At 51.9% G+C, this 14549-nt stretch overlaps 1 protein-coding gene across 1 annotated transcript in view; it reads left to right on the forward strand.

Annotated features, from left to right (window-relative positions):
- Nucleotides 1-505: 505 nt before the first annotated feature.
- Nucleotides 506-14549, forward strand: part of LOC142576736 (uncharacterized) — a 72256-nt gene continuing 58212 nt past the window's right edge. The window contains exon 1 of the mRNA XM_075687011.1: nucleotides 506-822. Coding sequence (XP_075543126.1) covers nucleotides 521-822 — 302 coding nt within the window. The 5' untranslated portion in view covers nucleotides 506-520. The remainder of the gene's footprint in view (nucleotides 823-14549) is intronic.

The following is a 14549-nucleotide window of genomic DNA, read 5'->3' on the forward strand; positions in this document are numbered from 1 at the left end:
TTTTTTAAAGCAATTTTTTGTAGTTTCACCATTTGCTGTCTAATCCAAAGCCTTGTTATTGCTTAATACATTCATCTGCTACTTTTCTGTTCATTTATGCCTTGTCTCCTAAAAACATTTATTATCGAAAATTTCACATGTTGCCATTGTTGTTTTATTAATTCTAGTCATCATGCACAGGAGGTCCCATTTCAGTTTCTAACTACGGGACCTCCTTCTGTATATACTTGTGATGTAATTATCCCCTTGTTTGTTTTGAATAAACTGATTCTGATTCTTCGTTATGGGCCCAGTTGGTAAAGATCCAAGTGGGCCCACGATGTCAAAAATACCCAGGCGGTCAAAATTAATCCAGCGCCCCCCACTATACGACGTGCCTCGTGACCAAATCGTGGTTTTTGCACGTAAAACTGCAGAATTTATTGTCTCTCCACAGCAAAAGAGTGACAGCAGTAACAGCTGGGAAGAAGGACATCCCCCTTGGATCCGCGCATGCTGACGATGGACGACTCGAGGAGAGATGTACCGATCGCGGCCGAGAGTCGGCAGCAAGCACACGCCACGGCGGAAACGCGCCGCCCGCCACAGAATAGCAACCCACAGGCGCGGAGCAAGCGCCGTTCCCTCGACCGAGTCATCCGGCCGGGGCGAAGCGTTCGGCCGCTCGGCCCACGCCGAGGAACCTGCTGGGCGCCACCCACGCGCCGCGGCCGCTTTCGGGACGTCCCTGCGCGCCCCGACGTGCGTTGCCGAACAGTGGGCGGTCGGGCGGCGGCACCCGCTTCGGAGGCCCAGCGTCGCCGAGGACATGGAGCGGACCGGGTGAGTCTCCGCGCTGCGCAGCCTAACCCCGAGTGCCGGAAGGATCGGAACACCACCCACCGTCGCTTTGTAAGGGCCGCGCTACACGGGTCCGCGCTCGCTGTACCAGGCGAGTCCTTCGGCTGAGATGGCGTATTTGCCTTGCTGTGCACTACGCAAACGGAAGGCCGCCATAATTCCGCGACTCGCTCACCGTTGCTGACGTCGCCGTCGCTATCGTACTCAGATATAGGTGCCAGTCTCATCATCGATTCATCGCGAGTTCTTTGCTGCAGTTGCGGCATTCGTTCCAATCGCGGGCGCTGCTAACTCTGCAAATGAATTGGCCGTAATGGACGCTTTTGTCTTTTCTGCGTATAATTGCCGTCCTCTTATTAACAGTACATGTCGGTATTTTATAGCGCCACTGTTACGTCGCCGCTATTGTACGCGACTTAATTGTGCTGACCCAAACGTTATTTGGCTTCCTGTTTCACCGACGCCATTGGATTTTATGACAATTTCGCACTAATGCCTGTAACCGCAGAGTGCACGAAAACGTGTGTCGCGGTCACCCATATTTCTTGCATGTGCACCCCTGCCTCGCCGCGAGAATGGTTTAGCCAGCCTTGCGCGGGCTGCCTTGGGCATTTGTCTTCAAACAGTCCTATTGATATTCTAACGATTGCCCGCCACGTAAACTTTAATTGTATGTGAATGTACTTTTGGTTGTTCATTTGTTGGTGTTTTGCGAGCGGTACCACGTGTATGAAATGTCACAGCAATTGTTGTAGAGTCATTGTACGCAGATTTGGCCGGACATTAGCAAGAGAAACTGCATGATGACTAAGAAAAAAAAAAAAAAAAAGACTAAACCGAGACGCACGTTCCGTTGGCACGTTCGCCAGTGAACGTTTCGGAAAAATGTATATACTAAAACACAATTTCATACACCTGTCACTGATCGCACTGTTACTGCTAAAATAATGAAATTGACTGCAGACACGACTGACTTCCTAACATGAACCTGAAATACAGTATGGCGAGGAAAATAAATTTACTCTAGTTATTTTGCAGATGGTGGGAAGTATTTTTTTTATTAGGCAATTTGCCCCCAAGCATGCTACCCAGAAAAAGAATGAAAAACGGCCATCGTGACAGTGCAGAAATCCGACTAAGAAAGGGAAGTATACACAGTGCTATACTTTCAACCAAACGCTTGTTTTGCTTTTTAATACTGATCGTCGCAACAAGACAAGTCAGACATACCGAGATGCCACTTCTCATTTAAATATATCGCGCATTGGTCGTGGTTTCTGAGAACGTCCACTCTTTTTCGCACATGGGTAAATATGCACAGCTTGCACGATTTCTACCTGCACGTGCTATTTCGAGAAACCTCGATAATTTATCTGGTAAGCACTGATTTGTTCCTATAGAGATAATCCTCTATGTATAGAAGGCGAATTTGGAGCCCCAGTCATGGCAGCGTGCGCCAAGATGATCTTGAATTGCGTGATTGAAATTATGAAATTGCTCTGTAAGCCGATCGCTCATGCATCGGCCAGTTTGGCCGATGTAATTAAACTTCACCAAAAGAGATGGGTATCTCACAAATCTCTCATAGGTGTCGTACCGGTACAAATATGTCCCTCAGGTGCGTACGTTGATATCTGGCGTGAAAAGGCCAAGGCTTGCGCGAGCCGCGTAATAGTGGCAGGCGGGTATACTGATCACGGCTGAGAAGAGAAAAACTTCATTGTCGGAAGTCCACAGGGGAAGTGAGAAGTTGACCGCACCTCATGCGTTTACAGAAGTAAGATAAAATATGTACGAGTGAAAATGGATGAGACAGGATATGAGCTCGTATATTTCGACGCCTTCATTGCTGTGTGAAGGCACGTTCCAAAAAAAAATTATCTGAGGATCTGAAAGGTATGCATGCCCAGCTGCACATCACATCTACCGTTTTGTACCATTGCCGGATGGAAGCATCCACAGCTTCCTTGAATGCCCTAAGTAAAGCAGTGCACCAAAATTATCGCGTTTTATTGAATCTATCGTGGGCAAAAAAAAAAAAAGAAAACGCGAACTAGCTGCTTTTGTTTCTCGTTATTTTCCATATACTTACTTAAACGGCGTGAACATTGTGCTGTGATGTGGCGCGTTAACCTGAGTCGAGAGTTCCCGAATTGCACCCTTTATGCGGTAGCAAATAAGTTACTGAGAAATGTTTCCAATATTGCTCGTTTTCAAACGCTAAAGGATGGTCATAATGAATTTCGGCTCGTATGTCGGTAATGACGATCGCGTGACTTGACATAAAGAGGCGTTACGCTGGTTCAGTGCAAATTGTTCGTGGCGAGATAAGGTGTTTAAGCGAAGTGTTGCTTCGTCAATTAAAAAGAAAATACGCATCTTGGTTTATCACTTGTAATTTTTCCAGGATCGCTCAGATTTTTCTGTTGTTTACACACACACACACACACACACACAAGCACACACACACACACACACAAACACACACACACACACACACACACACACACACACACACACACACACACACACACACACACACACACACACACACACACACACACACACACACACACACACACACACACGCTGTGGGGAGCACACGCGCCCATCTTCCCCCGCGTCGTCGCGTCGAGAGCCGGCATAGACGCGGGAGAGGCGCACTACGCCCTCTCCCCATTCTCCTTCGATCTCCCGACGCGCGCGCACCCTTTCTCCCCGACTAGCGGGCAGGTAGATGACGGGCGAGGGGGCGAGGAGGACATTCCCCTCGCCCAGGTAAAAATGTACAAAACAGCGTTACCGGGGGAGACCCGCTCTCTTGGGACGCTGGACACCTGTACCGCCTGGACGAAGCCACCTGCCGCGACCCGTGAGTAACTTCGTTTGCCTGACCTACCCAGGCAACGAGGCAAGCCTATTTATTACTTTTACGGAGAGGACGTCCCTGTGCGAGTGTTTTTATTGCTGGTAGCAATAAACGTTGTTACAGTTGACGCCGCTCGTTGCCTTATTCGTTCGAACTCGACGCAGCCGCGATTCCCGCGGTACGGGTTGGGAGTACCACGAAGCGACTGCGTGTGGCTAGTTCCGGAGCTCGCCTTCAGCCCTAGCCGCACGCAGAGTGGAACCCCCACATTTGGCGCTACCAATGTGGATCGAATTCGGCAACACGGCGAGTCTTCTGGTGTTTGTTGGCGCATGGACTACCCACGTTTCAGCGAACAATGGCGACTAGCTTGTCCGACCTCTCATATTTGTTCATATTGTCAAATGTAGCGACGCAAAGTCAGCAACCTATTGCTAACGCGGCGGCAGCTGCTGAACAAACGGGCAGCTTTGGTTTTGAGTGTTTCACGCGGAACAGTCAGGCTGCCGCAAATGCCACGTGGGCAGAGGTTAACACTGATACGAGGCGTACCACGTCGGGCCCCTCGCCGCTTCGCAACGCGGACACAGAGGAACACATGCCACTCGACCGGAGCGGCGGAGGCGTCCGGCCCTTTGGGCGAGAGTTTGCCGTCGAGCGAGGCAATGTTGCAGAACGCGTTCGTTGCAAATCATGCAGAGCTTAGCCGGCGCCCTGCAAGGCCCAATGCAGGCCTCGTCGCAGAGCGATCGACCACGGATTAAGGTAGACATGACTACCTACAGTGGGTACCACGATCGCACGAGTGCAAGTGAGTACCTCGACCGTCTGCTGTATTACCAGCAGGCAGCCGGGCTTTCAGACGCCGAACTAGTAGCGCGCGTTATCCCGGTTTCACTGACTGAACAGGTGGCCTGATGGTTCCGACTGACCGGACACCGATGCCGCACGGTAGAAGAGTTCCGCGTGAACTTCCGTGAGGAATTTCTTCCGGCCAATTACGAGTGCCGTTTGATGAGAGAGCTGGAGCTTCGTGCCCAGGATCCGGACGAGTCCCTGCTGGAATATGTTCGAGCGATGGACGAACTTTATCGTCTCGCAAACCCTCTCGCCACCGATGCAGAGAAAGTTGAGCGCATCATACGACAGCCGCACCCCACTTTCGCGGCCTACTTCAGAGGATGTAGGTTTAGAGACCTAGACGAACTCGCCGCCGAGGCGAAGCACATCCAGGGGGACATCCTCGCGGCGCCAGCATACCGCCCGCCGCCACACGCGGCGCTGTCACTCGAGCTTCGCTGCGCGTGGAATGGCGGCACGATCACTTCCCATTCGTCTAGCGTCGACTGTCGGCGTCGTTCGCGGTGCAGCAGCGTAGTTGGGAATTATCAGACCGCGCTTTGGACCCGTACGCCTACGCGCGGAGAACAACACCGACTGATGCCGCACTCAGTGCACCGCGACAGGAACGTGAACCCGATGCGAGACTGGAGAAGCGGCACACGCCGAACGCAGTTCAAGGAAGCTACGGCGGGCCGGAGTGGAGCGACGGCCGCCCAGGCCACCGAGGCTCCAGCGGCCGTTGCTACCAATGCGGCCGACCAGGGCGATCCAATGCGATCGCCCGTGGCTGCGGCCGCACGCCGGGCCGAGGCCGAGCGCGTGGCTCGGGAAACGGGCGAGGCTGCCAGTTATCCGCCTTGGGTCCCATGCGGCGATGTCGAACACAGCCGGTGGTATCGAGTTACTTGCGCCTTCGGCTTGTCGCATAGGAGGTGTTGCGGACTCGCAGGCGCCGTTCATCGAGCCAACGATAGCCCGAAAGAAATTCGCTGCATTATTGGATACCGGAGCAAGCGCTTCATTATTTGGTGACGAGGTGTTGCATCATCTCCGCGAGAACAATATCCGCTTGAGAGATAATGACACCACCTTCCGACTTGCTTCCGGCACCGCACAATCGAGCGGTACAGCTAGGTTAGTGATCCGTTGGGAGAAACGCGTCAGGCGACAACGCCTCGTACATCTCCCGGGTCTATCAGTGCCTGTTATTTTGGGTCGAGACTTCCTCGTAAAGTCGGGCATTGTAAGAGACATCGGCAACGGAGGTTACCGAGAGAACGGAACGGGAGACACGCCAGTCTCCGGGCGCGGCGCGAGTGGGCCACAGCCAAGCGAGCGAACCGTAATTGGCGCAGGCGAGGAAAGAGACACGGTGGCAGAACAGTGCGCCACTGTTCTGCGAGGAGTAGCGCACCCGCTCTTGTCAGAGGTCAATATGCCGGAGAGAGAACGGGCACGACTGTCGTCGCTGTTGTACGAATACGACGCGATTTTCACGGACCATCAGGGCCGCACTACGCTAGTCAGGCACAGGATATACACGGGTGACGCTGCACCGTGGAAATGTAATCCTCGGCCGATTAGCTTGATTAAGTGGAAGGCACTTGATGGCACCTTAGACTAACTCATCGACACAGGCGTGGTGGAAAGGTCGAACAGCCCATGGGGCTTCCCGGTAGTTCTAGTCCCGAAGAAGGACGATATCTATCGCCTTTGTGTAGACTACCGCAGGCTGAATGAGGTTACGAAGAAGGATGCGTACCCTCTACCCTCCATTTCTTCTTTAGTGTCTAACCTGGGCGGGGCGAAGTACTTTACGACGCTCGATGCTAGTCGTGGATACTTTTAGGTCGAAATGGACGAGCGTGACAAAGAGAAAACGGCTTTTACTTGTCACCGGGGGTTCTTTCAATTTAAGAGAATGTCTTATGGTCTGGTCGGAGCTCCCGCTACTTATCAAAGATTGATGGACCAAGTGCTAGGAGACGCGAAGTGCAACTCGCATATCTGCACGACATAGTGGTTTATTCGAAAACATTCGAGCAGCACTTGCGCCACTTGAGAGACGTCCTAAACAGGCTGACGTCCGCGGGTATCACACTGAATCCGAACAAAGCTCAGACAGCTGCGATCAGAATAGCGCTGTTGGGATTTACGCTGGACAACGGCCGCATCCTGCCGAGTGAGGATAAACTCGAGGCTACACTGAGGTATCCGTCGCCGAAAGATATCGGCGAACTGAGGCGCTTTCTGGGATTGGTGAACTTGTATCGCCAATTCATTCCAGACTGCGCGGCAGTGCAAGCGCCTTTGACGAAGCTCTTGAGGAAAGACGAACGGTGGACTTGGGGTCAAGAGCAGGAGGCCGCACTGCGTGGCCTCACGAAGGTGCTCGCTGACAGTGCCGAATTGCAACTGCCCGATTTGAATAGGGAGTTTGTGATTCAAACAGACGCAAGCGACCTAGGCTTAGGTGCAATTTTGCTTCAGGAGCGCGGAGGCACTCTCCGACCGGTTGCGTTCGCGAGTCGTTCGTTGACGCCGGCCGAAAGGAACTACTCAGTGACAGAAAAGGAGTGCCTCGCGATAGTTTTCGCTCCGCGAAAGTTCCACTATTATGTCGATGGAGTAGCATTCAAGATTGAGACTGACCACATGGCTCTCACTTGGTTGAGGCGCTTGAGCGAGCCGAGTGGCCGCCTGGCGCGTTGGGCACTGCTGCTGCAGCGTTACGACTTCACCGTGCGCTACTGCAAAGGAAAAAGCAATGCCGCAGCTGATGCACTTTCGCGAGCGCCAGTCCGAGGCGAGGGAGAAACGCAAGTCGTAGCCAGAGTAAGGGACGCGGAATAACCGTCGATCCTGGGCGAGAGCGTGAACCACGTAGATGTGGTCGGTTCCGCAGGAGTCGTCTTCACCATAGAGGAGCTGTTCGAGGCTGAGCAGAAAAGTGCTCGACGAGCTCCGAGAGCAGGGTGGCGCGGCCGCCGCACACATGGTGGCAGCTGGTATTGCTGTCGGTGCTAAGCGCTTGGGAACAGTTGGTAATGCTGTGAGCACGCTGGATTCCGACGGCGTCCTGCTGAGGTATATTCCCACTGAGGACGACACAATTGAGGCGTTTAAGGTGGTGATACCGCGCGCGTTGCGAGGAGCACTGCTACGCTACTTTCACGACTCGTGCATCGCTGGGCACGCGAGCGGCCCCAAGACATACGTTGAGTCGCCTCGCTACCTGGCCAGGCACGAAACGGGACGTGATGCGCTACGCCCGCTCATGTCATGTGCGCCAAAGCGGGAAGCCCCGAGGTGCACGACCACCCGGCCTCATGCAGCCTATCGACAGCCAGACTCCCTGGCAAATAGCGGCGTGTGACGTCATGGGACCGTATCCCACCCACACCGAGCAGGAAGAAATTCTTGCTTGTAGTCACATATCACTTCAGTAAATGGGTCGAACTTTTCCCCGTGCGAAAACTGATGGCACGAGTGATCATGGATAAGTTGATCGAGGTTTTCACCAGATTTGGCTATCCGGAGCAGTGATAACGGTCAGTGCGTCCTACTTCACTGCGAAGGTTTTCGTCGACTCGTGCGCTGCACTTGGCATTAAGCACAAGAAAACGACAACTTATCATGCTCAGTCGAACCCCACTGAACGGGTCAATCGCAACGTTAAGCACGTGCTTGTCGCGTTCTCTGAAAGACATAAGGACTGGGATACCTACCTTCCAGAGATCGGGTTTGCATTGCAATCGACAGTGAACCGCTCGACTGGGTATGCGCCTTCTTCTCTCAACCTGGGGAGAGAGCTGCCGAATCCGATGGATAGAGTTCTCGCGGATCGCGGCGGATTGTCGATCGCGCCGGCAGCACGAGCTGAATACGCGACGCACCTACGTGACGAGATGGCGGAAGCTTTACACAAAGCACGCCGTAATCTTCGCACTGCTAGGGCGCAACAGAAGGCGCAGTACGACCGCTCGCATCGGAACGTCCGCTACGAAGTGGGCGATCTGGTGCTTCGACGCCAGCACATTCTCAGCGATTCTAGCAAACAGTTCGCTGCCTCGCTGGCGCCGAAGTGGACCGGGCCGTATCAAGTGCGAGAGAAGGCATCCTCGCTTGTTTACCGGCTCGAGAACACGAAAGGGAAGCCGATCGGCGGGCCGGTACACGTATGTGACATGAAACGCTACGTGCCGCGTGATGAGCAGTGGGGTGAAGATCAGACCCTCCGTCAACCGCGGTCGGTGAGTGAGAGCAGCCAGAATCCAACAGCGAGCCCGCAGCCGCGCTACAACTTGCGTAGCAGGCGGTAGTGATCCGACTGCTATATTTGCGTAGCCCGATGACTACGAGGACCATTCGTAAGTCCGGGCCATGCTGGAACCTTGTTAGTTCCTGCCGGGAAGCGAACGTCTAGCGACAGCAGAGCGCAGAGTATTGACGACGAGCCGTCGTTCCAGTGTTCAAGCAACCACACAGACCACGACGGGAATGTGGCGTGAACGATTCAACGTGTTTGCATGCGATGTGTGCATTGATGTGTGCATTGAAGTATTACGCAGTCGAGAAAGAATATGACAAGGTAACCTCTCAAACTAAACACAAGTTTCTTTCTACCACTTTACCAGCTATGCTACAAACTAACCCGAAGCGATTTTGGAAAACTATTAATCCTAATCAGCGGAATGAGATATGACTTATCAATAGCTCCGGACTTCCGATCCCTGAGACTGAGGCTGCGGATCTTCTTAACAGAACATTTAGTTCAGTTTTTACTAATGAATTACTTGATGGCTTGCTCGATCCACCATACTTCGCATATCCGCTCATGCAAAATATCACATTCGATCTCATCGGCATTGTCAAAGTAATTGAATCATTGAAGAACTCGTCATCTACAGCGGTAGACAGTATCAATGCCAAAGTTATAAAAAATACTAAACATGTGTGTAGCCTGTTTTTATCACTCATATTCCAGGAATCGCTTAACAGCGCTTCAATTCCACAGGACTGGCAGGTGGGCAAGGTCATCCCAGTCTTCAAGAAAGGAAGCCGATCATCACCGAGTAACTACCGCCCTATTTCCATAACAAGCGTGTCTTGTAAAATAATGGAACATATTCTATACTCGCATATTGCTAACTTCCTAACATCCGTCAATTTTTTTCAGCCAGGTCAACACGGTTTCCGCAAAAATTATTCCTGTGACACTCAACTTGCTCTTTTCTTGCACGACTTACATTTAAACCTAGATCGTAACATCCCGACTGACACAATATTTTTAGATTTCGAAAAAGCATTCGATAAGGTCCCTCATGCTCGTCTCTTAATAAAGTTATCGCGTCTTAACATTCATCCTTGTGTTCTAAGCTGGATTCGAGGGTTTTTAACTAACCGTGAGCAATTCGTATACGCTAACTCACACTCTTCATCCTTAACACCCGTGCTTTCAGGCATACCTCAAGCTACCGTACTTGGTCCCCTCCTTTTCTTAATATACATCAGTGACCTACCTTGTAATATTTCTTCTCATATCCGACTCTTCGCTGATGATTGTGTGGTTTACCGAGCAGTTACTAACCACAGCGACCATTTGGCGTTACAAAATGACCTATCGCGCATACAAAACTGGTGTACCACTTGGCTCATGTCATTAAATGTAGCTAAAACCGTGTTAATGTCTATTCATCGTCGTCGTAACTACGTTATCCCTAATTATAGCATCAATAACACGCAGATTGCAACAACGGATTCATTCAAATATCTTGGTGTGTACATCTCGCGTGACTTAACTTGGACCTGTCATGTTAACCACATAATAAACTCTGCTAATCGTACTCTAGGTTATCTACGCCGTAACCTCTTCCTCGCTCCTCCCTCTATTAAATAACTTGCTTTTCTAACCTTTGTACGGCCTAAGCTTGAGTATGCCGAAGCTATTTTTGACCCCCACAACAATAACCTTATTAAAGCCCTCGAGTCGGTTCAGAACCGCGCGACACGATTTATCCTGTCAACTTATTCATACAATACAAGCATCTCGGCACTAAAAGCCCAAATAAACCTACCCTCTCTAGCCTCACGCCGTAGAATAGCCCGTCTTAATCTTTTTCATAAATTCTTTCATTCCTTTCCCTTTGACAACCCGTACATAAAAAGAGCGCATCGCATTGCCCGCACCAGTCACTCTAATACAGTATATCCCCCACAAGCCCATACCGTTACTTTTCAGCAATCATTTTTTCTGCGCACAACACGAGACTGCAATGGCCTGCCCGCCGAAGTTGCCACTATCATCAACCCACTTGCATTCAAGCGACTCATCGGAAATATTCCTTTGTAATTTGTAGTATCTCTTTGTCACTAACTCCCCACTCCCTCATGTAATGTCTCAACAGAGACCTTTGAGGAAATGAATAAATAAAATAAATAAATAAATAAATAAATAAATAAATAGACCAAAGGCTTGCGAGGGCCAATGCGGTGTGCTGTGAATTGTTGATGGTGCGGACGACCATTTCCTTCGTAACGGGCGTTGACGGTGTTCCCGGATCCGGCCAGTCATGCTGCTTATCAAAATTTCGTTCCGTGCAGTGGACTAATGCACTTTTCTGAAGCAGGAAACAAGACACGGCCGTGCGAACTGTCTGCAGTACTCGCGGGTACAACTGAGGCACCGGCGGCGCTGACGGCGCTACGCTGGCCTTGCAGCCGCACGAACCACTACCCGGCGCCCATCAAGCGACCTCCCGGCTTGTGCAGCCGACACCTGGGGCGCGGCACGGAGAGTCGCCTTCGAGCCGGGACTACGATCCGCCTCGCAAGCCCGAGCAGTGCCGCTAACTGGGCACCTTCGAGTCGTCATCAAGTGTCTGCCAGCTGAGGGCTACAGCAACGCAAGCCCGAAGCTCAAAGCCGGCGTGTGCAACGCTGCCTTGATGGCGAACCCTGGCGGGAACTTTAGCAAACGGGCGCCCGAGTGAGTGAGTGAGTGTCAACTTTATTATGAGAAGGGGTAAGGGAGGCTAAGCTATGTAGCCTTCCAGGTTGTGCTTCAGGATGGCGTCTTCAGCTCGTGCCAGGACCATGTTTGGATGTCTCGGTCGGTGCTGGAGAGAAGGGCCTCCCATTGTTCGTCGGTGGGGGGTGGCGAGACGAGGTCAGCGGGCGGGGGGTCTTCCGGGCAGCCCCAGAGTATGTGGTTCAAGGAGGCAACGTCGTCGCACAGGCAGCAGCGTGGATCAATGACACCAGGGTGGATGTGCGAATACACTAGGGGGCATGGAAAGGCGCGGGTCTGGAGGCGACGCAAGGCGATCTCGGACCTCTTGGGAAGACTGCCATGTGGGCGTGGGTAGGCGTACCGTTCGAGGCGATAGTGCTGGGTAATGTCGTGGTAGGTGACCAGGGGCTCCGGCACCGGGTCGCCCGACGCGGAGGGGCCCACCGCTCGGTCGACGAATCCTCGAGCGTGTTGGTGAGCCGACTCGTTGTCGGGGTGACCCGAGTGGGCGGGGTCCCAGACCAGTTCAATGTGACACGGTTCGTCCTCCAGTAGGAGTGGGCGAAGGAGCCGTAAGGTGGTAGGCGAGACGAGACCTCGGGCGAAATTGGAGATGGCGTGCTTGGAGTCGGAGAGTATGACGCTGGCGTCGGTCGAGGTGGCGGCTAAAGCGATGGCCGCCTCCTCAGCCTCGACGACGTAGGGCGTTCGAACGGTGGCGGCCGTGATTGTCGGACCTGAGGGTGCCGAGGAGGGCGAGACGGAGACGACTGCGAAGGCGTCCCCGGGCGAGGCGTATCGGGCCGCATCCACGTAGGCGATGGCTGAGCGGTCGGCGTACTTGGCGTGAAGCATGGCCGCACGGGCTTGGCGACGGGCGTCGTGGTGTCCCGAGAGCATATTCTTGGGTAATGGCTTGATGGAAAAGGCTGCCCGAAGAACACGCGGTAGTGAGACCAGGTCTAGCGGGTGAGAAGAGGCGTCATGACCGAGAGGATGTAGCGACCGGTCGGCGAACGATGAAGGCGTTGCACCTGAGCGGTGCGGTGAGCTTCGATCAGTTCGTCGAGCGTGTTGTGGACTCCCAGGCGGAGGAGACGCGCCGTGGACGCGTTGGGGGAAGGCCGAGAGCAGTCTTGTATGCCCGGCGGATGAGGACGTCGACCTTGTCGCGTTCCGATTTGAGAAGACCAGTATAAGGAAGGCCGTACGTGAAACGGGAAACGACGAAAGCGTCGACTAGGCGGAGAAGATCGTGTTCGCGCATGCCCATTCGCGGCGCTCGGACACGAGCGAGCATGCGCGCGGTTTGATTTTATTTTCATTTTTTCATTTCACTCTTTATTTGCATAATAATAAGGTTACAAATGGGGATTATACATACATACAGTGGGAGGTCCCATAGTCAACAGAATGTACAGGGGACCTCCCATTGCAAGTGAGTAAGATATACAAATACGAAGCAGCTATATGCAAACACAAAAGACACCATATTAAGTTAGTCACTAGCTTATGCTGTAAAAGATTTAACGACACAAAGCACTTATTATAATAATGATAACGATGAAATTGTTATATTGAGTGCAAAAATTTACGAAGGTTTGATTTGAATGTGTAAAAATTAGAGAATATCGTAATATGACACGGTAATAAGTTTCAAAGTAGTGTGGCTGGAAAATCAGTAGTAAATGTACCATAATTAGTTCTAGGTTTTGGTAGTAAATAGATGTTGGTAGAAGCGAAACGGGTAGACGTGAAATATGGATACTGGCTGGTAGTAATTATAGGGAATGGGAGCTTTCCGTTAACAGATTTATAAACAAGTATTCCAAGTGAGTATTTATTTAGTTTCTCTAACGATAAAATGCCGTTAGATCTGAGCAATGGAGATGCTTCCGATGTGTAGCTGCTAAGTGTAATGAATGCGAATTGCTTGATTTTGGGTATGCTGTCGTGGAGATAAATGTGTGGGATACGTGTTTCCCCGTGATGATATTGTCACGTGGTAGTGCCGGTGAAGAAAGCAGCAATACGGTGGAATACAAAACTAGCTTTTATTGGTCGAACCTGTGCCCACAAAAACAGACTACACTTATAGCACAACGATAGCGGCGAACACGGTCGGCGATCGTCGGAAATCTGATCAGCGGGTCAAGCGCGTCGGCTTTTATAGAGCCGTCGTCGAATGTTCCAGACTAATCGTTCGGACCCGCGTGCCTTCCACAAAGTTCTACACCATTCGCGTCAGGTGATGAAATCAGATAACATAAGGTTCGGCGACCACAGACAGCGGAGAGAAGCATCGATAACTTTCCAGAAACTTCGGATACATGCAGGCGCGTCCCACGCGGTGCGATTACATTTATTAGGCGTCGAAACGTGGTTGCCCGATAAAGATAAGTACACGTGTCAATACGCCCCTCTTAAAAAAGCATCGTCCCGATGCTACAAATATACGAGAGCGAAACACAAAAGGACACTTATTAAACATAAGCAACAAAACAACGAAAAGGAACAAAGTCCAAATGTCAGTTACGCGAAGCCCCAAACTTCATTAACGCTGGTAGTACGGCTTCAGTCGCACAACGTGAACTATTTCAGGTCGTGAGCGGCGCCGCTGTGATAGCGAAATGCCGTCTGGCACGACCACATAGTCGAGTGCGCCAATACGTCGGATGATCTTGTACGGTCCGAAATAGCGACGCAAAAGCTTCTCGCTCAGTCCTCGTTGGAGTATAGGGGTCCAAACCCAAACACGGTCACCGGGCTGGTACTCGACGAAGCGTCGTCGGAGGTTGTAGTGTCGGCTGTCGGTCCTCTGCTGGTTCTTGATTCGCAGGCGGGCGAGCTGTCGGGCTTATTCGGCGCGCTGGAGATAGGTAGCGACTTCAAGATTTTCCTCGTCAGTGACGTGCGGCAGCAAGGCGTCGAGCGTCGTCGTCGGGTTCCTGCCATAAACCAGCTTAAATGGCGTGATCTGTGTTG

This window comes from Dermacentor variabilis, chromosome 3 (assembly GCF_050947875.1).
Source record: "Dermacentor variabilis isolate Ectoservices chromosome 3, ASM5094787v1, whole genome shotgun sequence".
NCBI classification, from domain to species: Eukaryota; Metazoa; Arthropoda; class Arachnida; order Ixodida; family Ixodidae; genus Dermacentor; species Dermacentor variabilis.